This window comes from Lampris incognitus, chromosome 8 (genome assembly GCF_029633865.1).
Source record: "Lampris incognitus isolate fLamInc1 chromosome 8, fLamInc1.hap2, whole genome shotgun sequence".
Classification (NCBI taxonomy): Eukaryota; Metazoa; Chordata; class Actinopteri; order Lampriformes; family Lampridae; genus Lampris; species Lampris incognitus.
Window position 1 is genome coordinate 42,976,073 of NC_079218.1, and position 27,512 is coordinate 43,003,584.

Sequence of the window (27,512 nt, forward strand, 5' to 3'; positions counted from 1 at the left end):
TTATTTCTACCGCCAATAATATTGGTAATATTAACGATAATGTATTGTCATTTGTAACTTTAGGAAGATTGCCAATAACTGGAAACTGAGATACTCTCTCCTAAGAAAAAATATGATGTGCTATGTTGGTGGTGTTTGATATAACGTCGTTCATGAATACATGATGGCATCTATTGATTTATTAAGTCAAGTCAGTTTTATTTGTGTAGCCCAATATCACAAATTACAAATTTGCCTTAGGGGGCTTTACAGCAACACAACATCCGGTCCTTAGACCCTCACACCAGATAAAGAACAACTCCCTAAAAAAAAAACCTTTAACAGGGAGAAAAAATAGGTAGAAACCTCAAGGAGAGCAACAGAGGAGGGATCTCTCTCCCAAGACAGACAACGTGCAGTGGATATTGTGTGTACAGAATTTACAGAATACAACACTGAAAGAGGATAACAAAATTATAATGGAATTATAAAATATATGAAGAATATAATGAGGAGGATGCCAAGCGCATGAGGTGAAATGACAAATAAAGTGTTCCTGATCCTGATTCCTGAAGCAGTGTCCGCACGCCACTGGAACAGTCTAGACACCGAGCCATGCAACCACCATCGCCATGTAGACAAAAAATAAAAAAAATTAGTCACACGTCTGAGTTGAGAGAAGGATATAACATTGAAACAGGGTAACAAAGCTATGTGGACTTATAAGATATATAAAAAGAAAATGTGATGAGGGGGATGCCAAGCAGTGTCCAGGTGGCGACCACCATCACCATGGAGACCTGAGAGGAGGACAGGCTGCACGCGCACACAATGGACACTCACATCACACCATTCACACACAGAGGAAGAGAAAGGAGAAGATATGATTCAGAGAGAGAGAAAAGACATGTGAGAGAAGAGAACGGTTTGCAGTAGTCAGTAATCTATACCAGTGGTCGCTAACCATGCGCCATGGAGAGCCATGTGTATGCAGGTTCTCATTCCAGCCGGACTCCACACCAGCTGATTTCACTGATACATTCTTCCTCTTTGGTTGAAGAGTTGCTAATCAGTGAACTCACCTGGTGTGGAATCTGGCTGGAATGAAAACCCACATACACATGGCTCTTCATGACGCATGGTTAGCCACCCCTGATCTATATTCTATAATCTCATCAGCGGAACAGTGCTTGGTAAATTCATTGAGACAGAAACCGTCCCGCCTTGCAGTACAAGTTGTGAAGCATTCAGCTTAAAGGCATCCAATTGTAGGCTAAGGCAAAAAGAGGAGTTTTAAGTATGGATTTAAAGGACTCAGCAGACTGATTGTCTGATGGCAGCAGGCAAGTTATTCCACAAGAACGGGGCCCAATAGCAAAAGGCCCAGTGGCGCAGTGGTTAGCACTGTTGCCTCACAGCAAGAAGGTCCTGTCAAACCCTGGGGTTGTCCAACCTTGGGGGGTCATCCCAGGTCGTGCTCTGTGTGGAGTTTGCATGTTCTCCTTGTGTCTGCGGTGAGTTTTCTCCAGGTGCTCCGGTTTCCCCCACCATCTAAAAGACATGCATGTTAGGGTTAATACTCCTGTCTGTGCCCTTGACCGAGGCATGGCAAGACGAACTGGAGTTGGTCCCCGGGCGCTGCATGCCGGCTGCCCACTTCTCCTAGCTACACAGCTAGGATGGGTTAAATGCAGAGCATAATTCCCCTACGGGGATCAATAGAGTATCTCAAATCTCTCCCAGACCCTGCCACCAGCTGACTTCTTTTTAACTCTGGGTACACACAGGAGCCCTGTATTTTGAGAGCGAAGAGCTCGAGATGGAATGTACAGTATAAGGAGATCAGACAGGTATGATGGTGCGAGACAGGATTTTTTAAGTCAGCAGAAGCACCTTGAAGTCTAATCTAACATGGATAGGAAGCCAATGAAGGGAGGCAAGAATTGGTGTAATATGGGCCAGTGTTCTAGTTTTAGTTAGGATTCTAGCTGCAGACTTCTGAACCATCTGAAGACTTTTAGCATGTGGCAGACCTGAAAACAGAACATTACAGTAATCAAGTCTGGATGAAACAAATGCATGTATTAGAGTCTCTGCATCAGCCATGGACAGGAAAGACCGAATTTTAGCCATGTTACGTAAGTGGAAAAAGGCAGTCTTGGTGGTTTGTTTAATGGGCTTATCAAAGGAAAGGCTGGGATCAAACGTAACACCAAGATTTTCGGCAGCCACACTTTGTGAAATCAGAGTTGTCGATTGTTATTGTTGATCAAATCAGCCTATCAATCCATTCATCTTTCGTCTATGCCTGTTCCATCCAATTCAGGGTCACTGGGGGCAGGAGCCTATCCCAGCATGCATCGGGCCGAGGGCAGGGAGGGTTATGAGAGATTAGGACAAATATTATGTCAATGCACTCAGTATTATAAAGAAATCCTCTTTCATCACGTGACATCACTGTCTTAAAAGTGTGTATTCCATATAGTGTAATGATTTATAACTACTGTGTGATGTGTTGCAAAGCCGGTGCAGTTACCCCGGGTGCATGACCTGCTGCACCGGAGCACTGGAGCGTCTGATTGGCGGTGCAAAGTTTTGTGTCATGGAGTTTAAACGGCCTCGGTGAATTGATATCGCGCTACCTAGTCATGAAGACTTATCTTGACAGGCAAGAGCACAAGAAAATGTTTGTCTTGGTGATCAAGGGTTACAGTTATCTGCATGTGTAAAACGTTACAACCTTTTATAGCTAAGTCACAGATAACATACAGAGACAGTAGTTAGAGTTACAGACGATTCTCCATAGCCGGGATGCATACATTACAGTAAAGACGATGCCTTTTATTTGCAAAGCACCTTTTTCCCAAAAGGATATGACATAATGTAATAATATTGGTCATTATTATGTTAAAAACAAACAACTAAAAACAAGAACACAGAATGACTGAATGAACATTTTACACTATCAGCTTGTAAAATGGTCAGGTAGAAGATAAAAGCAATTAGTGTGTGTGTGTGTGTGTGTGTGTGTGTGTGTGTGTGTGTGTGTGTGTGTGTGTGTGTGTGTGTGTGCGCTCATGTCGGCATTGAGCGTTCCAAGTCTCTGAATGATAATTACAATATGATAAGCATCTTGGGTATTCCGGATGTAAATATGATCAAATGTGGCCCCGTGTGTCTTCTCCAGTTGAGCAAGTTAGGTTGATTAAAGGTCAGATATGAAGCATGTTATGATTGATTATTCTTCACTTATTGGCTGTGTGTGTGTCTGTGTGTGCATTTGTGTCCACTCCTGTGCACCTGTGTGTGCATGTCTTTGTGTGTGTGCGTGATTGTTGTGTTTACAGGAGGCGCGAGGTGGCTACGCCATCATCCTGATGGCCTTATACTGGTGCACAGAGTGCATGCCCCTGGCCGTGACAGCCCTGCTGCCAGTCATCCTGTTCCCCTTGATGGGCATCATGGGAGCCGGGGAGGTATAACCGTCCTTTAAACTTTTTTTTTTCTTTTAGTTTATATTTAGCACTTTAAGTGCTGAGGTATATGTCTTGTATCCCTGTTGATCCTCAAAGTAATATAATCCTTTTTTTCTTTTAATTTATTTTTAATTATTATTATAGAACACAAAAATAGAACATGATGTGTTTTCTCATTTGAGATAAAAGAAAAAAAAGGAATGAAAAAAGCACCAAAAACATACTTACATAAACAAATTTAAATAAAAGAAGGACGTTTTGGGGAAATATACAATTTCCATTTCTCCCAGATTTCCTCAAATGTAGTTTCCTGAAGCCTCACGGAGAAGGTGATTCTTTCCATCACAAAAATGTAACCAGTCCTCTATAGATGGGGTGTCTGGCTTAAGCCATTTCTTTGTAATCGCTTTTATAGCAGCTACACTCAATATCCCAAATAAGTAACTGGTAACACTTTATAATAGCTACACAAATGAAGCATTAGTTAAGTATTAGTAACTACTGAATTCATCATTTGTAAAGCATTTGTAAAGCAAGACATGCACCAATGGTTAGTGTGTTAATAGATGTTTATAAATACTTATTAACACTGAAATTCATGGTTAATTCATGCGTAACTCTACATCCAAATAGTTTGTTAATCATGTACTTACGCTTTCTAAAGGATCTTATGATCCTTTAGACTTTTGTGAGTCTCAAGGTACTGCTGGCCTTTCAGTCTCATTTGTAAATGCTTTGTAAGGCATAGACAGTCCTCACTTTAGATGAGGGCATACAAAATACTTAACTAACAACTAGTAACTACCTGAATTAATCATGAATTGCAGTATTAATGAGCATTTATAAACATCTATTAACACACTCACTAACCATTGGTGCATGTCTTGCTTTACAAATGCTTTACAAATGATGAATTCAGTAGTTACTAATACGTAACTAATGCTTCATTTGTGTAGTTATAAAGTGTTACCAAGTAACTTGTATTAATGTTTGTGGGTGTTGCATGTAATAGACCAAAGAGGAGTTCATCCCAATTAGAAGTAATTTTTGTCCCAAATATAGTCTCTAATTCTATATAAATCCTACGCCAAAAGGTATTTACTTTTGGGCAGGCCCAAAACAAGTGGTAATAATTGGCTTCCTGGGAGCCTCAAGTTCTCCAGCAGCCTGAAGAGCCTGAGTGGTGAGATGTCTGAACGGGTGTGATGAAACATCTACTGAGACTCTTCAAGCCAAACACTCTCCATGAGGTTGAGCTTGTTATCCTCCACTGAGATTCGCAATACTTTGTCCAAACTTCTTCTGGAATTGAACTGTTAAGTTTCCCTTCCCCAGCAATATTCTCCTTTATTTGTGTTGTACCTCTCTACACGTCAGTCAGAGTGCCTCTGGGGTGAACAGGGATTCAGTGTCTTCTACAGGGACACTCAAGCAGGGATGGATACCCAATGACACATGGGGTTTAAACCTAGTTCCTCCATGAGAAGGAGAGTCTTCTTACTAGCTCACAGAACAGGGAACGGACCTGAACATGAGAGAACGGCACAAAACAGCCCAGAGCAAAGAGATCTTACATCTCATATCCCGATGGGAATATGTTGCGCAATGTGGAGTCAGTCAGCTGTGGACAGAAACACAGTAAACACAGCACCCCTTCAACCTTGCCAACACCTGACATGTTTTCCAAAAACATTTTAAGACTAATTCCATCCAGTATCCAAACCGCTTATCCTGCTCTCAGGGTCGTGGGGATGTTGGAGCCTATCCCAGCAGTCCCTGGGCAGCAGGCGGGGAGACACCCTGGACAGGCCGCCAGGCCATTGCAGGACAAATATGGCCATATATGGCTTATGGCCATACTACCCTGATAATGCTTGATCTCGGAAGCTAAGCAGGGTCGGGCCTGGTTAGTATTTGGATGGGAGACTGCCGGGGAATACCACGTGCTGTAATATAATTATCAGCCATTATGATATGAAAATCATATTTTAAGATATAAATATAATCATTAAGATTTTTAGGGAAAAACACGGCCTGGCTGTACCTCTACAGCAGCAGTCTGGGAAGCGGTTTTTCGATTTAACACTTACAGGGAGCGCTTATCTTCCCTTCACTCAGCTCTTAGAAAGACCCATGTAATTTCAGTGACCCAGGCGTTTGTGCTGATCCCCTGCAGTTTTAAGTTTACGGCTTATAAAACTTTTGTCTATTCCACCCGTGTCTCTTTGTGGGGCACTTGGTGCACAACATGGTACCCGCTGTTATAAGACCGAAACTCGGTGTATATGTTATGCACTTTCATCTTTGTAGTCTTATAATCCCGTGAGGCTTAACTCTGTGTGTGTGTGTGTGTGTGTGTGTGTGTGTGTTATCTGTTTCAGGTTTGTGTTGAGTATCTGAAGGACACTAACATGCTCTTCATCGGAGGCCTGTTGGTGGCCATTGCTGTGGAGCACTGGAATCTCCATAAGCGCATTGCCCTCAGGGTTTTGCTGCTTGTTGGTGTGCGACCTGCCTTGTAAGAACACTGCAAATACTAATACAGCCCACCTGTTTTAACTAAATGAAATGGCAAAGGAAAGCTGTGCCATATTTGTATCATCAAAGTCAAAGACTATTAATTTGTGCTCAGCAAAATATCAATAGCTAAAACACTAATGCGTTAAAATATATTTGCAAACACTTTCAGGGGTTTATGTCAGTGTACTTCAATGCTAAGACGAATCGGTTTTGCCACACAAGATGATAAACCTACATTAAGTAAGTCTGGTATAGGTTTCTCAGTGAGACCAGCTGTCTGACACCACCTGAGCTTGCCTTATTTCGGTGAACTCCACCATGCAGAACTGTTAGTCAACAGGTTAAAGTTGGAATTTGGCACGAAATTTGACAGGAAAACCCTCAACTCTCTGAATTCACCCCCTTTAAACTCGCTCTCCTTTTAATCCTCTGTCACACTCCACTGCCCTCACCCAATTATGCAGGTTGATGATAGGTTTCATGATTGTCTCGGCCTTCCTGTCCATGTGGATCAGTAACACGGCCACCACAGCCATGATGCTCCCCATCGCGCAGGCTGTGCTGCATCAGCTGAATACCACAGAGGCTCATGCAGATGAACGCGAGCTCCGAGCTGCGGGGGAGGACAATCTCGCCTTCGAGCTGGACACCAAACAATGTAAAAAGGAAGTGATAGATGAGAAAAAACCTGACACCAAGTCTCAGATGGAAGACAGAGAACGTAAGAAGAAGTCTGACAGATATGGATGGGAAGGATGGCTGGATGGATGAATAGACAGACAGACAGACAGACAGACAGACAGACAGACAGACAGATAGATAGATAGATAGATAGATAGATAGATAGATAGATAGATAGATAGATAGATAGATAGATAGATAGATAGATAGATAGATAGATAGATAGATAGATAGATAGATAGATAGATAGATAGATAGATAGATTGATTGATTGATTGATTGATTGATTGATTGATTGATGTTTACCAGTATGTTTGCACAGTTAGACACAATCTTTCATTAGATTTTTTGTAATCTAATCTATGGAATTTAATTATCTTTTCATGAAATGTTTGTCTAACAAGTTAGAAAAAACAACTTCACATTTACACCCTGGAAACTTGGGAAAATTGAATAAGGATATGGATATAAGAAGATGATAAAACCAAACCGAAACTGTATGTTAAAGGTTATACATAAAATGAAAGGATGAAGCTATGGGGTCCTCGAAAAAGTCACAAAATGAACTTCTTAACCAGTAATGGTATTACACAATGTGATGTGAGAGTCACTGATGGTGAAAAGGATGATCGATCATTTCAGTCTTTTGTCAGCAAAAAGTTGACACATTTACAGACTCGATCGATATCATTCGATATTGAACCCTTTGGGATGTTTAATCCCCGTTGCCTGAAAAAAATGGATATATAGCAGCTCCATAGGTGTGGACTCGGGACACATGAGTTGGACTTGAGTCAGACTCAAGTCTCCGATTTGGTGATTTTAGACTTGATTTGACATAAATTGAAAAAAGACTTCCAACTCGACTTTGACTTTAACAACGACTCATGACTGCACTTGGACTTTAGCCTTTTGAGTTGAATGACTTGAGACCTTTAAAAAGACCGCCTTCAAAAAGTTTGCAGCAAATCTCCTCACTTTCATAATTACAGATCCACTTTCAATCAATCTGTAATAAACACAAATTTTTAAAAGCATTCACAATTTGCATATATTTGGTGTAACTTTTTTTTTTCCCCCTTTTTCTCCCAACTGTAATTGGCCAATTACCCCACTCTTGCGAGCCGTCCCGGTTGCCTCTCCACCCCTTCTACCGACCCTGGGAGGGCTGCAGACTACCATATGCCTCCTCGGATACATGTGGAGTCGCCAGCTGCTTCTTTTCCCCTGACAGTGAGGAGTTTCGCCAGGGAGAGGATCACGCTATTCCCCCCAGTTCCCCGTCCCCCCCAAACAGGCGCCCCGACTGACCAGAGGCGCTAGTGCAGTGACCAGGACACATACCCCACATCCAGCTTCCCACCCGCAGACACGGCCAATTCTGTCTGTAGGGACACCCAACCAAGCCGGAAGTAACACAGAGATTCGAACCGGTGATCCCCATGTTGGGTAGGCAACAGAAAAGACCGTGATACCACCCGGACGCCCTATATTTAGTGTATTCAGTCTTACTCTGTTGTTTAAATCCTAAAAATGGCATTAAATTGGATGGAGAACATATAATGACTTTTTTAGGACTTAAAACTCAAAGTTTAGGACTTGAGACTTGATTTGGAACTTCAGTGCCAAGATTCGAGACTTACTTGGAAAATAATGACATGGTCCCACCGTAGATATTGCCATTTACTTCACCGTCAAGATTTTTCAGTTTGGCAACTTACCCCCTCCCCGCTCTCCTCCTCCTACCCCAGGTGACAATGCGGAACAGGTGTGGGATGCAGAAACATCCCTGGAGGGACGGAGGAAGGCACGGGAGCAGAAATATGAACTCCTGACCAAAGGGATGAGTCTGAGCATCTGTTACTCGGCCAGCATTGGCGGCACAGCCACCCTCACCGGCACCACCCCGAATCTCATCATGAAAGGACAAATAGACAAGTGAGACACTGACGAAAGCAATAAAAACATGCTCATAAAATGATGGAAAACAATGTTTGGGCGTGCACACCCATCCTGAGAAGAATTAATGTACAGGACTTAAAATTTTAATCCTGGTATCTCAACCATCTCTTCTTTTTCCTGTCTTCTGTCCTCTCGTGCCCATCTGAAGGATCTTTCCTGACAACGGAGATGTGATCAACTTTGCCAGCTGGTTTGGCTTCGCCTTCCCCAACATGTTGCTCATGCTGGTGCTATCCTGGCTCTGGCTGCAGTTTCTGTTCATGGGCTTCAAGTAAGACTCTCCCGCCTGCAGGATTTGACAGATTGCATTGTCATATAGTATCACAGCCCCTCAGTAGAGTTTACGGATGACGAATCCATTGGAGGAGCATTTAAAAGTTGCTACCGCATGCCTCTGCACTTTTGTGAAAAGCTGTATGAAAAGTAGTTTGTCCTTAACACTTGGTTAACGGTTTTAGAAGGAGAAAGTCTGTCACATGGTCACAAAATGCAAACTTCATTCTACACGACATCCGTTCCTAATTCTAAACAAAACAAATTGTCTAAATGGGAATGACTTGTCTGTTTAAAGCTTTGGTTGAATGTTATTGTAAACCTAATACTTGCCAGTGAAATGACTGTCCAGATCATCCGTAGTGACCAGTTAATGATCTAAACTCCACACTGATAAGCCTTATTTCCTAGATTCATTGGCTGATCCCCAGAATATGTCTTCCTCTGCGCTCTTTGCCTTTTTACTTTTCTACTCAGTTTAAAGAAGTCGTTTGGCTGCGGCGTAAAAAGTGATAGAGATAAGGAGGCATACGCAGTGATGAAGGCGGAATACAAGAAGTTGGGGTGGATGACGTTTGCGGAGGGAGCGGTGCTGACCATCTTCATCCTGCTGGTGGCCTTGTGGTTCACCAGGGAGCCAGGTTTTATGGACGGCTGGGCGACTGCGCTCTTCAGTGACAAGGGAGAGTGAGTCTCTACCTCTGCCCGGCTTGCTCTCTTTCTCTCTCTCTCTCTCTCTCTCTCTCTCTCTCTCTCTCTCTCTCTCTCTCTCTCTCTCTCTCTCTCTCTCTCTCTCTCTATCTCTCTCTGTCTCTCTCTCTCTCTCTCTCTCTCGGCATTGCATGCTGGGAGGTTGGGTGTGTGAGCGTGAGCAAGAGTGTTGGATGTGAGACTGGCACAGAGTGAAATATTTGCTGACCTTTTTTCTGGATTTTCCCCTTTATTCATCATCTGTCCTATGTGCACGATCAGGTAAGCTTCCTTAATACTTTTTGCTGAGTGTTCAGTAGTTTTGTTGGGTTGTTTTTGGGAGGAATGGCTTCCTCCGTGACGTCACCTCCGTCCATCTGTTACGAGGTCTGGATAGTCCCGCTGGAGTCCAGTGTGATGGTGGAGGAGGTTTTCTTGGCCATAGGAGTGCAAGTCGGACATGGCAATCCACTGTTTGCTTCCAGGATGAACAAGGTTGTGGTGGTATTTTTGAAGGAGGAGCATCATCTTAGTGAGATGATTGAGAGTCGTGTAGTTATCAAAATCAGAATCATCTTTATTGGCCATGTAGGTTTGCACTACATGGCTCTGCCAGTGTACCTAACACAGAATAACAACACTACAACCTTCAGATATACAGTGCATCCGGAAAGTATTCACACCCCTTCACTTTCCCCACATTTTGTTATGTTACAGCCTTATTCCAAAACGGATTAAAAAACATTTTTTTCTCATCAATCTACACACAATACCCCATAATGACAAAGCAAAAAAAGGTTTTGTAGAAATTTTTGCAAGTTTATTAAAAATAAAAAACTGAAATATTGCATGTACATAAGTATTCACACCCTTTACTCAGTACTTGGTTGAGGCACCCTTGGCAGCGATTACAGCCTCAAGTCTTCTTGGGTATGAAGCTACAAGCTTGGCACACCTACAGTGGCTTGCAAAAGTATTCATACCCCTTGAACTTTTCCACATTTTGTCACGTTACGACCACAAACATAAATATATTTTATTGGAATTTTATGTGAAAGACCAACACAAAGTGACACACAGTTGTGAAGTACAAAGAAAATTATACATGATTTAAAAAATGTTTTACAAATAAAAAACTGAAAAGTGCTGTGTGCAGAAGTATTCAGCCCCCTTTTCTCTGAGTGCAACCAATTGCCTTCAGAAGTTGCCTGATCATTGCTGAATGATCGAATGTTGACCTAATGACTAAATAGAGTCAACTTGTGTGTAATCTAATCTCAGTACAAATACAGCTGTTCTGTGACAGCCTCAGAGGTTTGTTAAGAGAATATTGGGGAGCAAACAGCATGAAGTCCAAGGAACACACCAGACAGGTCAGGGATAAAGTTGTGGAGAAGTTTAAAGCAGGGTTAGGCTATAAAAAGATTTCCCAAGCTTTGAACATCTCACGGAGCACTTTTCAATCCATCATCCGGAAATGGAAAGAGTATGGCACAACTGCAAACCTACCAAGACACGGCCGTCCACCTAAACTTACAGGCCGAACAAGGAGAGCACTGATCAGAGATGCAGCCAAGAGGCCCGTGGTGACTCTGGACGAACTGCAGAGATCCACAGCTCAGGTGGGGGAATCTGTCCACAGGACAACTATTGGTCATGCACTGCACAAATCTGGCCTTTATGGAAGAGTGGCAAGAAGAAAGCCATTGTTAAAAGAAAACCATAAGAAGTCCCGTTTGCAGTTTGCCAGAAGCCATGTGGGGGACACAGCAAACATGTGGAAGAAGGTGCTCTGGTCAGATGAGACCAAAATTGAACTTTTTGGCCCAAATGCAAAACGCTATGCATGGCGGAAAACTAACACTGCACATCACTCTGAACACACCATCCCCACTGTCAAACATGGTGGTGGCAGCATCATGCTCTGGGGTGCTTCTCTTCAGCAGGGACAGGGAAGATGGTCAGAGTTGATGGGAAGATGGATGGAGCCAAATACAGGACAATCTTGGAAGAAAACCTGTTGGAGTCTGCAAAAGACTTGAGACTGGGGCGGAGGTTCACCTTCCAGCAGGACAACGACCCTAAACATAAAGCCAGGGCTACAATGGACTGGTTTAAAACAAAACATATTCATGTGTTAGAATGGCCCAGTCAAAGTCCAGACCTAAATCCCATTGAGAATCTGTGGCAAGATCTGAAAACTGCCGTTCACAGACGCTCTCCATCTAATCTGACTGAGCTTGAGCTGTTTTGCAAAGAAGAATGGGCAAAAATTTCAGTCTCTAGATGTGCAAAGCTGGTAGAGACATACCCCAAAAGACTTGCAGCTGTAGTTGCGGCAAAAGGCGGTTCCACAAAGTATTGACTCAGGGGGGCTGAATACTTTTGCACACTGCACTTTTCAGTTTTTTATTTGTAAAAAATTTTTAAAATCATGTATAATTTTCTTTGTACTTCACAATGGTGTGCCAATTTGTGTTGGTCTTTCACATAAAATTCCAATAAAATATATTTATGTTTGCGGTCGAACGTGACAAAATGTGGAAAAGTTCAAGGGGTATGAATACTTTTGCAAGCCACTGTATATTTGGGGTATTTCTCCCATTCTTCTCTGCAGATCCTCTCGAGCTCTGTAAGGTTAGATGGGGAGTGTCGCTGCACAGCTATTTTCAGGTTTTTCCAGATGTTCAATGGGGTTCAAGTCTGGGCTCTGGCTGGGCCACTCAAGGACATTCACAGACTTGTCCCAAAGCCACTCTTTCGTTGTCTTGGCTGTGTGCTTAGGGTCGTTGTCATGTTGAAAGGTAAACCTTCGCGCCAGTCTGAGGTCCTGAGCGCTCTGGAGCAGGTTTTCATCAAGGATCTCTCTGTACTTTGCTCCATTCATCTTTCCCTCGATCCTGACTAGTCTCCCAGTTCCTGCCACTGAAGAACATCCCCACAGCATGATGCTGCCACCACCAGGCTTCACTGTAGGGATGGTATTAGCAAGCTGATGAGAGGTGCCTGGTTTCCTCCAGACGTGACGTTTGGCATTCAGGCCAAAGAGTTCAATCTTGGTTTCATCAGACCAGACTCTTGTTTCTCATGGTCTGAGAGTCCTTTAGGTGCTTTCTGGCAAACTCCAAGCGGGCTGTCATGTGCCTTTTACTGAGCAGAGGCTTCCGTCTGGCCACTCTACCATAGAGGTCTGATTGGTGGAGTGCTGCAGAGATGGTTGTCCTTGTGGAAGGTTCTCCCATCTCCACAGAGGAATGCTGGAGCTCTGTCAGAGTGACCATTGGGTTCTTGGTCACCTCCCTGACCAAGGCCCTTCTCCCCCGATTGCTCAGTTTGGCTGGGCGGCCAGCTCTAGGAAGAGTCCTGGTGGATCCAAACTTCTTCCATTTACGAATGATGGAGACCACTGTGCTCTTCGGGACCTTCAAAGCTGTAGAAATTGTTTTGTACCCTTCCCCAGATCTGTGCCTCGATACAGTCCTGTCTCGGAGGTCCACAGACAATTCCTTTGACTTCATGGCTTGGTTTCTGCTCTGACATGCACTGTCAACAGTGGGACCTTATATAGACAGGTGTGTGCCTTTCCAAATCATGTCCAATCAATTGAATTTACTACGGGTGGACTCCAATCAAGATGTAGAAACATCTCAAGGATGATCAGTGGAAACAGGATGAACCTGAGCTCAATTTTGAGTGTCATAGCAAAGGGTGTGAATACTTATGTACATGCAATATTTCAGTTTTTTATTTTTAATAAATTTGCAAAAATTTCTACAAAACCTTTTTCATTTTGTCATAATGGGGTATTGTGTGTAGATTGATGAGGAAAAAAAAGGAATTTAATCCATTTTGGAATAAGGCTGTAACAACAAAATGTGGGGAAAGTGAAGGGGTGTGAATACTTTCTGGATGCACTGTATATACACAAATACAAGGATTGACTTATACAGGCAAACTAAGAGGTGATAAGGTGCAATGGTACAGAGAATATATCAGAGATGCTGAAATAGATGTCAGCAGGTTATCCACATACATGCCCGAGGTAGATGGACATGACAGAGCATACCAGTATATGTACCATGTACACTACAGTATATACAAAAATTTTGGATTTATTGACAGTGTTAGAAGTTCTATTTGAATAACAGTCTGTGGAAAGAAACTGTTTTTATATCTGGTTGTTCTAGGGTACAGTGCTCTGTAGCGCCTGCCAGAAGAGAGGAGTTGGGACAGGTTGTGACCAGGGTGTGATGGGTCTGCAGTGATGTTGCCTGCCCGTTTCCTGAGTCTGGGGGTGTATAAGTCCTGAATGGAGGGCAAGTTGGCACCAATGATTTTTTTTCTGCAGACCTAACTGTCCATTGTAGTCTGTCCCTGTCCTGTTTGGTGGCCGAACCAAATCAGACAGTGATGGATGTGCAGAGAACAGACTACTTATGTCTTATGTCAGGAAGTTTTTAATCCACCGGCAGATGGGGGCTGGTACAGTGAGCCAGTTGAGTTTGAGGTGGAGGATATCTGGGACAGTGGTGTTGAATGCTGAGCTTAATTAAGTCCACAAACAGGACCCTTGCATATCTCTCTAGGGAGTTGAGCTGTCGAGCTGTTGTCCTTGGTTCAGGGATTGGCACGTGCACTGCCAGTGTGCACCAGTCAATCGAAGAGAGGAGAAGGACAACGGCTGCCTGAGCATAAACCAGTGGTGATTGCGTATGTGGTGGGAGTGTCGGAAAAGTTGAGACACGTATTTTCCAAACACCGTGTCTCAGTTGCTTTCAAACCCCAAAACATGCTATGCCAGAAGTTGGTCCACCCCAAGGATTGGGTCCCCTGGCACAAACAGAGCAATATTGTGCACACAGTTAAGTGCCAGGAGGATTGCCATGTTTTATACATTGGGGAAACTAAACAGGCGCTGGCTAAAGGAATGGCACAACAAAGGAGAGCTAACACATCAGGCCAGGACTCCGCAGTCTACACCCGTCTACAGGCCAGTGGCCACTCTTTCAAGGGTGAGGATGTGCACATCCTTGATAGGGAGGAATGCTGGTTTGAACGGGGAGTCAAAGAGGCCATCTGTATTAAGAGGGAACGACCATCCCTGAACTGAGGGGGGGGGGGGTAAGAGTACATCTACCGCCATCTTACAATGCTGTAATTGCGACTATTCCCCAATCCTGTGTGAATATTACATGTGGCCATCGCAACTCTAGTTAATGGTCACACCCATATTTGCACGTGAAACTGGTCATTGGTTTCGGTCGTTATGCAACTGTATTGTACTGTATTGTTTATAAGGAGTGGGGATACCTGCAGTCAGTTTACTGAAGATGTCACTTAGTTGAGTGATGAAACGTATCTGTCAATAAACGTTGTGTCCAGATGAACTGATTCAACCTTCTTTGATTTAAGACAGGAGGATGACATGCCATCCAGGCCCGGTGCCTTCCTGAGACTTCTGTCTTTGGAACAGCTGGCGCATGTCCTCACCACAGATCCTGAGTGCGGGTGGTGGTTCGGTGGGGAGGGGAGGGTAGCTGGCAGGGAGTGCAGTTGGTTGTCTATTGTGGCTGGAGAGAGTGAGGGGTGTGAAAGTTTGCTTTTCAAACCTGCAGTAAAACCCCGTTTAGGTCGTCAGCCAGATGATGGTTCCCTACAGTGTGTGTGTGTGTGTGGGGGGGTGGTCTCCTGTAGGTGGGGTAATGTCTTTCAAACCGCCCCAGACTGATGATGGGTTGTTGACGGAAAACCCTTTTTTCAACTTTTCATAGTAGCACCTTTTTGCCACTCCTATCTCCTTTGTGAATGTATTTCTGGCTTTGTTACACCAGATCCTATCTCCACTGCTGGAGGCTTCCTCTTTGGCCTGACGAAGCTGCCTGAGTTTAGCTGAAACCCAGGGCTTATTGTTGAAAGTACAGAAAGTTTTAGTGAGCACACACACGTCCTCACAAAAGCTGATGTAAGATGTCACAGTGTCAGTAAGTTCGTCCAGGTCTGTAGATGCAGCCTCAAAAAACACTCCAGTCAGTACAGTTGAGGTAGGCCTGGAGCTTCAGTTTTGACTCATTGGTCCATTTTCTCACAGTTTTAACCACAGGCTTTGCAGATTTTAGCTTCTGGTTGTAGGTTGGGATAAGATGAATCAGACAGTGATCAGAGAGACCCAGGGCTGCACAGGGGACCGAGCGATAGGCATCCTTTAATATTGTGTAGTAATGATCCAGACTGGTTTTGTCCCTGCTGGGACATTTAAAACATGCTGTCTTGTGTTTTGGCAGCTCGTGGCTGAGGTTTGCTCTGTTAAAATCCCCAAGGATAATGAGTAGGGAGCCTACATATTTGCGCTCTATGTTTGTAATTTGATCAGCCAGGCGTTTTAATGCCTCTTTAACACAGGCCTGGGGTGGGATGTAGACACTGACCACAATAAATGATGAAAATTCCCACGGTGAATAGAATGGTTTACAGTCAATGAAAAGTTCTCTAACTGAGAGCTGCATGTTTCCTTCCTTACTGTGACATCCATACACCAACCTTTATTGATGTAAAAGCATATGTCACCACTTCATTTTTTTCCTGATAGCTCCGTATCACGGTCTGCCCGGAGGAGTTGGAACTGCGGCAGATGAATGTGGGTGGGTGTGTTTGAGTTGTTAAGGGGTTGAATTTTGGGCTTGGGAGAGGCTTTTTCTTTTCAGTCGTTTGTCTATGGTCCCAAATACCTAGCTAGGGAGAAAGGTACGCACGCACACACTTATAAACTTCGTATCAGTTACTGCCAAATTAGCTATCTGGCTGAGCCGTAAGAACCGGGCCTGGGCAGTGGGCTGTGTGGACCCTGTGCAGGTTCTTACAGGACTGATGAAGGTTCGGATCAGGATGGAGCATGCCTACTACAAAATTGTAGACAGGCTTTCAGCCTTAAATGGGCAATAGGAGGAGTGTTGTGCTCAGTGGGAGATGATGAAGACCTGGTCTTCTCTTTCTAATTGGTGTAATGAGGGAAAGTCCCTGGCTGTATTGTTAGCTTTTTTTTAATTTGTACTATTTTAGTTGATGTGCTTTTGTCTGTATACCAATTGTAGTGCTTAATAAAGGGTTTTGTAATATCAAAAATCTCTCTCTATCACACTCTCTCTCTCTCTTTCTCTCTCTCTAACTTGATTTTTTTAAATTTTATTTAACCTTAATTTAACCAGGAGGATCCTGTTGAGATTACAAACCTCTTTTTCAAGGGAGACCTGGCCAAGATAGGCAGCAGCAATGATATAAATTCTCACTCATTCTTTTTATATCTTTTTATATATCGCTTTCCCTTACTGTCTCTGTTGTATCTTGGCCAGAGTGAAAGCACATAATAATGTGTTTGTGAGGAGCAGTTTTAGTTTTTAACCATAAGAGTGAGGACAGTTTTGCAAAGTGAGGACATTTTGGCCGGTCCTTATGTCTTCAAGCGTCTGTTTTAGGGTTCGGACTTGGCTTTAGGGTTGAGGTTAGTATTAGGATTTGGTTAACATTAAGAGTAAGGGTTAAGGTAGGGCATGTAATTCTGATGGTTAATCTCAATATACTTCCCATCTTTCTCTCTCTCTTCCTTATGCCTCAGTGTTTATGCTCATTTGTTCAGTTACACATATATGAACAGCACACAAACATTTGACAGATATGCAACACATTTAGAGACTCAGATTTTCCACAGCGATATTTTTTGTTAAGTGTAAAACATAGCATAAATGCATGTAGGTGAAAAAAGAGCAGCAAAATGTTCTGATACCAAGGTGTCTGGTCTGCTTGTTTTCTTCAGGTTTGTGACGGATGGAACTGTTGCTATTTTTATGTGCCTATTCTTCTTCATCATCCCTTCCAAGCTGCCCAGTTTTGATGGATATGGTTACGATGAAAAGGGTAAGACGACAGAAAACACCTCATGTTTGTGTCAGTCTTAAAATGTCTCCATCTTTTAAGAAACAAATCTCACGTCCACATTTCTGAGCAGCACCAATCACTTTAAAAAAACAAATTCAGCATAATGTTGGTGTAACTTTCGGGCTTCATCTAAAGCTGACCTGAGGATGTAAAGACAATTGGATCCAGGCTACCCAAACAGAAATGTTATAACTCCTTCTGCCCAACTCTCACCCCATATCCAAACCTGTATTTCCTTTTCCCAGGTAAGAGGGTGAATGCTCCTCCTCCTCTGCTGAAATGGGAAGTGGTCCATGAACGCATGCCCTGGCATATTATCCTGCTTCTGGGAGGAGGCTTCGCACTGGCCGCCGGTAGTGAGGTAAACGCACTGACAACTGATTTGCCAGGCAGAGGCGTTGTTGGGATCTTGAAACATTGGGGGCTTAGCCCAACCCAGAAATCTTAAGATTTTCACCCAATAATTACACCATTTCAAGTTATTTCAGGTTATTATATTTAGTAAAATGAATATAAGATGTTAGGCGGCGTGGTGGTGCAGTGGTTAGCGCGGTCACCTCACAGCAAGAAGGTCCTGGGTTCGAGCCCCGGGGTAGTCCAACCTTGGTGGGTCATCCCGGGTCATCCTCTGTGTGGAGTTTGCACGTTCTCCCCGTGTCTGTGATGGGTTTCCTCCGGGGGCTCCGGTTTCTTCCCACAGTCCAAAGACATGTAGGTCAGGTGAATCGGCTGTACTAAATTGTCCCTAGGTATGAATGGGTGTGTGTGTCTGTGTGGGCCCTATGATGGCCTGGTGGCCTGTCCAGGGAGTCTCCCCGCCTGCCGCCCAATGACGGCTGGAATAGACTCCACCATCTCCGCGACCCTGAGAGCAGGATAAGCGGTTTAGATAATGGATGGATGTAATATAAGATGTGAGACACTGTGCTCTACTTAAAGGTGCATAGGCTGGCTTTCACAACATGAAATCTAAGTAAACAAAATGAGTGCAATCTGAGTTCTCCATCATTATTATTTTTATTTTCAGAAGCAGGAGTAAAACCCTGAGAAAAGAATAAGAGCCTTGATGTTGATGAAGCAGTCATATGCTAGATTGTATGTTCCCAATGCTTTGTTCAGTTTTGAAACTTGACCAACCCTGGTCTCATAGCTTCTGCTTCTATTGTGCGACATGGGCTCCTTCTGAACTGGGACAAACTGTTTTAACTCTGTGTCTTATCTGTCTAGCTGATACTCTCCTCTTCTTCACCTCTCTAGTAGCTCTTTTGGTGTCTCATCTGTCTGTCGCAGTCCTCGTCTCCTCTGCTCTCTCCTCCTGTTCTCTTCTCCTCTCTCCTGTCCTGTTCATAAAAAGGATGCCATCAGCATATGCCAACCAAAATCTAACCAAAGCTCTCATTTTTTTTTGGCGTGATGATTCGATTGTAAACATGTGATTTATCAATTTATTTTATACACACTTAACCAATTATTTGAACACACCAACCAATATCAGATTATACAAAAGCAAAACAGTAATGCACTATCCCATCCCATAGGGGCTAAATAGTCATCAGTGCTCATTATTCCATATGGGCTGACGGTCACACAACACAGCAACCACTACTGGATGCCAGCTACAGGCCAATATTCAGTGCAGCAACAGATGTACATCAATCAGCATTCTATTGCTGTATATTACTTACTGCTGTGTAGTTCTGTGCTCTCTCTGTCTGATAACAGCCATCTTCACGGCCTCATCCCTTCCTCTGTAGTGCTCTTTCAAGTCCCCTCCCTCTCTCTCTTTCTCTCTCGCTCGCTCTCGCTATCGCTCGTATTGTATCTGTTATTACTGTGGCACTCTCCCGTCCTGACTCATCTGCTGCTACAGCAACAGGAGATAACTCCTCCACCTCCTCTAGGCCTCATTGCTTTCATCCTTTTTTCTTCTTGAAAAAGCTTCTTATATCCATAGCCTTCAAAATTCTTGCCTTAGTGAGTTAGCTAGCTAGCTACCACCAGATGCCAACAATAACAAGCTCTATAACCGGTGCGGTGCTCTCTCTCTCTTGCCCTCTTTAGGGGCTTTCAGACACAACGTGATTTGCTCTGCGCTCGCCACTGGGTCCAGCACGGAGGACAGAGCAAAATAGGTGGAGTTTTCAAAACTTCTAGCAGGACAAGATCGCAATTTTGTTGTGGCCAGCAGATGCATCTGTCCCTGATATGTCTTCTTGGTTGGAAACGTGTTTCCAAGATAGGGCTTTCCTCCCAAGGTGTCGATATAAGCGTAAACATGTGTTGTACAATACAGGAAACTCTGACACGATATTTTTTTTATTAGCAATGTCTTTGTTGATTTTTCATCATACAAACATCAGCATTATTGTGCTGCAGGTTTTAACATTAACGAACACAACCTACACCCAGGCAGCATGGTGGCGCAGTGGTTAGCGCGATCGCCTCACAGGAAGAAGGTCCTGGGTTTGAGCCCTGGGGTAGTCCAACCTTGGGGGTCATCCCGGGTCGTCCCCTGTGTGGAGTTTGCAGGTTCTCCCCATGTCTGCATGGGTTTCCTCTGGGGGCTCCGCTTTCCTCCCACAGTCCAAAGACATGTAGGTCAGGTGAATTGTCCATACTAAATTGTCCCTAGGTATGAATGTGTGTGGGTGTGTGTGTATGTCGGCCCTGTGTGATGGTCTGGCGGCCTGTCCGGGGTGTCTCCCCGCCTGCCGCCCAATGGCTGCTGGGATAGGCTCCAGCATTCCCACAACCCTGAGAGCAGGATAAGTGATTTGGATAATGGATGGATGGAACCTACACCCACTCATTCACTCTGTTAACATCTCCCTAGTGTTTAGAGCCAAAGTCAGTATAAAGCATATGACAACATCAGTCATACAATTCAGTAGCACCTCGAACAGTATAAGGATATACATAAACAAAAAGTTACACCATCACAACAATTTTTCAAAACATGCCTCCATCCCCTTCTGGGGTTTACCACTATAATTCTTTAAGTATCCTGTCTTGAGTACCCTCCTGAAGAAGCGCTCCGATATTGCCACGTAAAATCATTAAATGGCTTCCAGATTACCCTCGTAAAAACCCAAATTGTTTTACAAAGTATATGTTATTGTCTCCATTGCCATACATTGCGTCATATTTTTGATCCAAGCACCAATTGTAGGTGCCACAGTTTTCTTCCAGTTAAAAGCAGTCATTCACTTTGCCTGAATTTATATTCTTTGGTTTTCAAATTGAGATCTGTTGGATGCAAGTGTAGCGACATCATCTTGGAGTCTAATGGAATATTCATGGACAAACGATCATGATTTTATTGATCACATCCCCCCAGAATTTTTTAATTCTTAATTGTGTCGCACTCCCAAATACACTGTGAGTGTGCCTTGAGCCTCATTACATTTAAAACGAGTGTCAGTCAGGTATATTACTATTCTAATCATTCAATTTGACAGGGGCTCCATAAGTCCACATCAGCCAATTATACTGAAGTAGCTTTAAAGTAGTGTTGGCCATGTTCCAGTTCTTATCTGAAACGTCCTGTTTTAAATCTGCCCTCCATGCATCACGTGTGGATACTGAGGCGTCATTGGAGCCAGATGCAAGCTGAATCAAGCCATTACTATTGCAATTCTTGGTACTTGTTCCTTCTAAGGACAAAGTGCAAGTATTTCCAATGGCTGGTTTTGCATAGAAGAGACAAAACTTCTCGATTGCGGGTATTTAAAGAAACGCTTCCTTTGGATATTCTATATTAGAAAGATTCAGACGCAGTATTAATGTTCCCTCCAGCTTGCCCTCCGTGTCTGGCTGGCTGCCTCGTTTCTATTGGTCCGCACGGAGTACTCGTCGCAGCACAGGGCGCACTTCTGATGTAGCGAAAATGTAGCGGAAAGCCGTCGCCGCGCAGCGCAAGCGCATTGGAAGTAAGGGGTTTCAGAGCGCAGCCACGTCGTGCCTGAGAGCCCCGTTTCTCTCTCTCACGCGCACAAGATGCACGCGTGCCAAGTAAGTGTGACGCAGACCTGCTGCTTTAATGACGCTCCATTAACCCGTTTAATTGTTTCCATTAACCTGCTTAATGTGCCATTTGAAGTTGCGGGAAATAAAAGCAAAAAACTAGTAGTTTATGGAAACACGGGCTTTTCGAAAAAACTCAACTATCGTAAAAAAGTTTATACATCCGCATGAGGTGGTTTTTCAGGTGATTCGACAAAGTAATATTTCGCAAAATTGAAATGGAAACACGTTTTGTTTTTTTGCATTTAAGTCAAGGCAGCCATTTATAACCATTTTATAACTTTTATAATTGTTTATAACTGCTCTTTATAAACATAAAGCGAGATGGCTATGCGCTTCTTGGTTGGGTGGCTCCCTCGGGCATGACACGCAGCCGCCACGAGGAGTCCTGTTCCGTAGCATAACTCATCAGATGTTAAGCAGGTCAATCTGAAGCTTTGGATGCACAGGACCTCTGTAAAATCATTGCGGACGTTAACCTCCCATAAATTCCTGATATGTGGCTTCTGCCAGGTATGAGGGGTTTTGCGTCATTGCATGCGTTGCATGTCCCCCCCCCCCCCCCCCATCACATTCGATTAAACACTACCACGGTTATTACGGTGCAGGCAATCGAAATCACCGTGCCAACACTTATCAGGTCTTGGAGGTCTGTCGCCATATCGTGAGAGGAGAAAACCCAGATTTAATCGCATATTATCACTCAATGGAAACACAGACCATTCGCAATTGTGTTTTGCGACTTAAAAAAGAAAATCACTTCTACAGTGCATCCAGAAAGTATTCACACCCCTTCACTTTCCCCACATTTTGTTATGTTACAGCCTTATTACAAAATGGATTAAATTCCTTTTTTTTCCTCACCAATCTACATACAATACCCCATAATGACAAAGCGAAAAAGGTTTTGTAGAAATTTTTGCAAATTTATTAAAAATAAAAAACTGAAATATTGCATGTACATAAGTATTCACACCCTTTACTCAGTACTTGGTTGAGGCACCCTGAGCAGCGATTACAGCCTCACATCTTCTTGGGTACGAGGCTACAAGCTTGGCACACCTATATATTTGGGGTATTTCTCCCATTCTTCTCTGCAGATCCTCTTGAGATCTGTAAGGTTAGATGGGGAGCGTCGCTGCACAGCTATTTTCAGGTCTTTCCAGAGATGTTCAATGGGGTTCAAGTCTGGGCTCTGGCTGGGCCACTCAAGGACATTCACGGACTTGTCCTGAAGCCACTCCTTCGTTGTCTTGGCTGTGTGCTTAGGGTCGTTGTCGTGTTGAAAGGTAAACCTTCGCCCCAGTCTGAGGTCCTGAGCGCTCTGGAGCAGGTTTTCATCAAAGACCTCTCTGTACTTTGCTCCATTCATCTTTCCCTCAATCCTGACTAGTCTCCCAGTTCCTGCCGCTGAAAAACGTCCCCACAGCATGATGCTGCCACCACCATGCTTCACTGTAGGGATGGTATTAGCAAGGTGATGAGAGGTGCCTGGTTTCCTCCAGACGTGACGTTTGGCATTCAGGCCAAGGAGTTCAATCTTGGTTTCATCAGACCAGACTCTTGTTTCTCATGGTCTGAGAGTCCTTTAGGTGCTTTCTGGCAAAATCCAAGCGGGCTGTCATGTGCCTTTTACTGAGCAGAGGCTTCCGTCTGGCCACTCTACCATAAAGGCCTGATTGGTGGAGTGCTGCAGAGATGGTTGTCCTTGTGGAAGGTTCTCCCATCTCCACAGAGGAATGCTGGAGCTCTGTCAGAGTGACCATTGGGTTCTTGGTCACCTCCCTGACCAAGGCCCTTCTCCCCCGATTGCTCAGTTTGGCTGGGCGGCCAGCTCTAGGAAGAGTCCTGGTGGATCCAAACTTCTTCCATTTACGAATGATGGAGACCACTGTGCGCTTCAGGACCTTCAAAGCTGTAGAAATTTTTTTGTACCCTTCCCCAGATCTGTGCCTCGATACAATCCTGTCTCGGAGGTCCACAGGCAATTCCTTTGACTTCATGGCTTGGTTTCTGCTCTGACATGCACTGTCAACAGTGGGACCTTATATAGACAGGTGTGTGCCTTTCCAAATCATTTCCAACAATTGAATTTACTACAGGTGGACTCCAATCAAGATGTAGAAACATCTCAAGGATGATCAATGGAAAAAGGATGAACCTGAGCTCAATTTTGAGTGTCATAGCAAAGGGTGTGACTACTTATGTACATGCAATATTTCAGTTTTTTATTTTTAATAAATTTGCAAAAATTTCTACAAAACCTTTTTCACCTTGTCATTATGGGGTATTGTGTTTAGATTGATGAGGGAAAAAAAGGAATTTAATCCATTTTGGAATAAGGCTGTAACATAACAAAATGTGGGGAAAGTGAAGGGGAGTGAATACTTTCCGGATGCACTGTATTTTGTACAAAACTGCAATGGAAACCCACCCATGGAGGACCCAAATCATACTTGCGTTTTTGATCAACGATATGTTTTCGAGGGCTTTGATGCATGATCAGGATGGATATATTTAGATTCGGGGCTGTGGCCTCGGCCGCCCAAGCCTAACGACGCCACTGCCAGGCCACTGTTTCGCTCCTTTCTTCTTATAGTAGATAATAGGAAGAGAAGGCAGCCACACCATGGTCTGCGATCAACGCACAACACGTCTCACAGAAATGAGTTTGCCTCGCTTTTGGCTTTGTTTTGGACCGATTTACAAATGTGAAGACTAACTCCTTCTTCTTCTGGAGCCACATGCTCTCTGCCTCGCTTGACCTGCATTCAGTCCTTCTACATTTTTCTCTCACCTCCTTCGTGTCCCCTACAGACAGCTCCACAAGAATTTGAAGAAAAAAAAAACAATTGAGCGGTAAAGTTACCATTTGTGTCTTAAGTGTTTGTTCGAAACATTTTGCTGTGTTGGTTTCAGAAATCGGGTCTGTCCATGTGGCTGGGGGAGAGCCTGACCCCTCTGAAGAGCATCCCTGCCTATGCCATCTCCCTGCTGCTCTGTCTGCTGGTGGCAACCTTCACAGAGTGCTCCAGCAACACCGCCACCACCACGCTGTTCCTGCCTGTACTGGCCTCCATGGTAAACTCGCACTGCGTAAACAAACTTGTTTTGGCAGAAAAATGCCCCACGAATACACACAAGCACATACACGCATATAAATGGACATGTGCACGTCCACAGTTATGCAGAGGCTTACAGGCACACATGCAAAAACTATACAGAAACACAACCACACACACACACACACACACACAGAGTCGTGGAAATTGCCTGCAAACACTCAAGACTCATGAAATAACACACAAAACTTTGACGGGTTGAGGATTAAAATATATTGTATACAATATATTGGGGAGAAACACCCCGACACAGAAGTCAAAGGCAGCCGTCTGTCTCTGGAGAGAGAGGAGCCCAGTGTCTTATAGTTCAACAAAACAAAGCAGTCTTGCATGTTTAGCCCCTCGATGTTTAAAGACAATCAACCTATTGACACGCTCCTGCGTGCAACAGGGAGAAGTAATTCCAACAAGAGTCGACACAAGTTCAACACAAGTATTGCTTTCTTCAGAAACACAGGCAAACGGAAACACAAGACTCAGGGCCTCCGGAAGATGTCTTATGACACCACATGTCTATTTCCTGACACTACATAACAAAACCTCCTTTAAGATGTCTTTAACCCACATAGCGGCTCAAAGACACATCCTAGGATGCACTGGGACAGATCATCAGTGATGTTTCCTGAGGTCCTCGGGTGTTTCGGGTCTTTCAACATTACCCTCGCTCAGGCGACCCAGCCAGGGTTGATCAGGCCCTGGCTTTTTGTGTCCCAGCAGCATTGGCCCACAGATCACTCCTTCTGATCCAAAGCCACCAGAGGCCCTCTCTGCAGCCTCCATGGTGGACTTGATGGCTTTCCTTTTAGCAGCCCCAGTGATGCCAAGTAGAGTGTAGACTTTGCACAGTGAGTGGCCAGCAAAGCCTCTACACCCCACTTCAATAGGTTCACAACACACCTTCCTGCATCTCCTCCGGCACTGATCCACCAGCTCCAGGTACTTGGACCGCTTCTGCTCATTTGCCTCCTCCATCTGGTCTTCCCAGGGAACCGTCTGCTATATAAGAAGCACCTGTTTTGAAGAGGCTGATGATAGCACCATGTCTGGCTTCAATGAAGTTGTCATAACGTGGGCCAGAAACATAAGCTGCCCCCCCCCCAAGTTGACTCACAGCTCCCAGTCTGACACAGAGGTGAGGAGACCAGCTGCTGATCTGGGCTGTGGCTGAGGCTGCTCACCAGCCCTGACAAAGGCAATGTTCCTCTGTCTGCGGGCTTGCTTGTTGTTGGCCACAGCTTTGGAGATGGCCTCTGCGACTGTCTTCAGGACCCGGTCATGTCGCCAGCGGTAACGGCCCTCCCCCGGGGCTGATGGGTAGCTGCTGAGGATGTGCTCGAGGGAACCTTTTCCAGGGCACAAAGGACATGATGGAGAATCAATGTTGCCCCAGAGATGGAGATTTGCTGGGCTAGGCAGAACATCATACACAGCTTGTACCATGAACTTGATCCGCTGCGGTTCTGCCTGCCAGATATCTGCCCAGGGTATCTTCCTCTCCAGCGCACCCTCCCACCTTGTCCATGCTGTCCTTGTCCACCACTACATATCAAAACCTCCTTTAAGAAGTATTTAACCCACATAGCAACACAAGCATAAAGAAACAAATACATAATGAATAAATGATAATTCTTAATGTTTCATGTTAGTTTTCTTTCACTACAAACACATACGTACACGAAGATACATACTCTCACAATTTTTTCCAGGTATATAAACATGCTTGTTTGTGTTCCTCAGGCCACAGCTATAAAGCTACACCCACTGTATGTGATGCTGCCCTGCACTGTCGCCGCCTCTCTGGCTTTCATGTTACCTGTGGCCACACCGCCCAATGCCATCGCCTTCTCTTTTGGAAACCTCAGAGTCATTGACATGGTGAGATACTAAAACGCAGACAAACACAGGCCAGGCAATCATGCTGCTGCTACATGGGGAGCGTGTCCATGTCCCCTCAATCTTACCTAAACTTAACCTGAGGGAACATAGGGCTGACCTCGCTACATGCTAATTCAGCAAAACAAGTATTGGATTTCTACCGGAGGCAGAAGGGTGGCATGCTAAGTAAGGAAGCCAGCCTTTGACTAGAAAACCTAGAGTCATAACCTTTGGTTGGCACGTATGCAACCTGTAACAGTGAACCAGAATAGGGCACCAATTTCAGTCTAGATCAGGTGGCACGGTTGTATAGCTGACCAAGTGCAGTGTAAGGTATCACAATCAGTTTGACAAACTCGTTTGTTTAATTCTGTAGAATTGTTATGGAAATCATCCTACTGTGGCACATCAGCACACTGGTTGATTGTCACATTGCTCATGTCTGTATGTGTCTGTTTGCCCCTCCAGGTGAAGGCCGGCTTCATGCTTAACCTCATTGGGATTCTGAGCGTTAATTTAGGGATCAATACCTGGGGATATGCCATGTTTCAGATGGACACCTTCCCTCAATGGGCCAATGTCACACATGGTAAACCCTGAATAAAGAGACGAGAGAGAGAGAGAGTTGGAGAGAAAGCGAGTAAGTGAAAGAGAGCTTGTGAGAAAGAGGGAAAGTGACAGGGTAAAATGATAGAAGGGGTGATCTATGTAAGAGAAGGCAGAGTGAATGTAAGCTACTGAGAAGGTGATGAAAGCATAAAAAGATGAGTGAAAAATTAAACGTAATACACGCTAACTATTCTCCAGAGTAGTGCACCATGTACAGGCACACTGCCACAGCAACAAAGCCACCTGCAATCCCAGGGGGGGAAAAACTGATTTTTTTGGGGCTCCCCAAATTTTTATTTATTTTATTTATTTATTTTTGGGGATTTCACCCCCTTTTTCTCCCCCATTGTATCTGGCCAATTACCATCCCCGC

The 27,512-nt window shown here is 44.2% G+C and overlaps 1 protein-coding gene across 1 annotated transcript; it reads left to right on the forward strand.

The window, feature by feature from the left end:
• On the forward strand, window positions 1-27,130 carry LOC130116728 (solute carrier family 13 member 2-like). The gene is made up of 13 exons (XM_056284753.1): window positions 1-41; window positions 732-747; window positions 3,327-3,455; window positions 5,837-5,973; window positions 6,440-6,696; window positions 8,408-8,594; window positions 8,767-8,889; window positions 9,369-9,578; window positions 17,389-17,513; window positions 17,756-17,871; window positions 24,453-24,614; window positions 26,393-26,530; window positions 26,999-27,130. Coding segments are annotated over exons 1-13 (1,734 nt in total). The 5' UTR covers window positions 1-39.
• The last annotated feature ends 382 nt before the right edge of the window (window positions 27,131-27,512 follow it).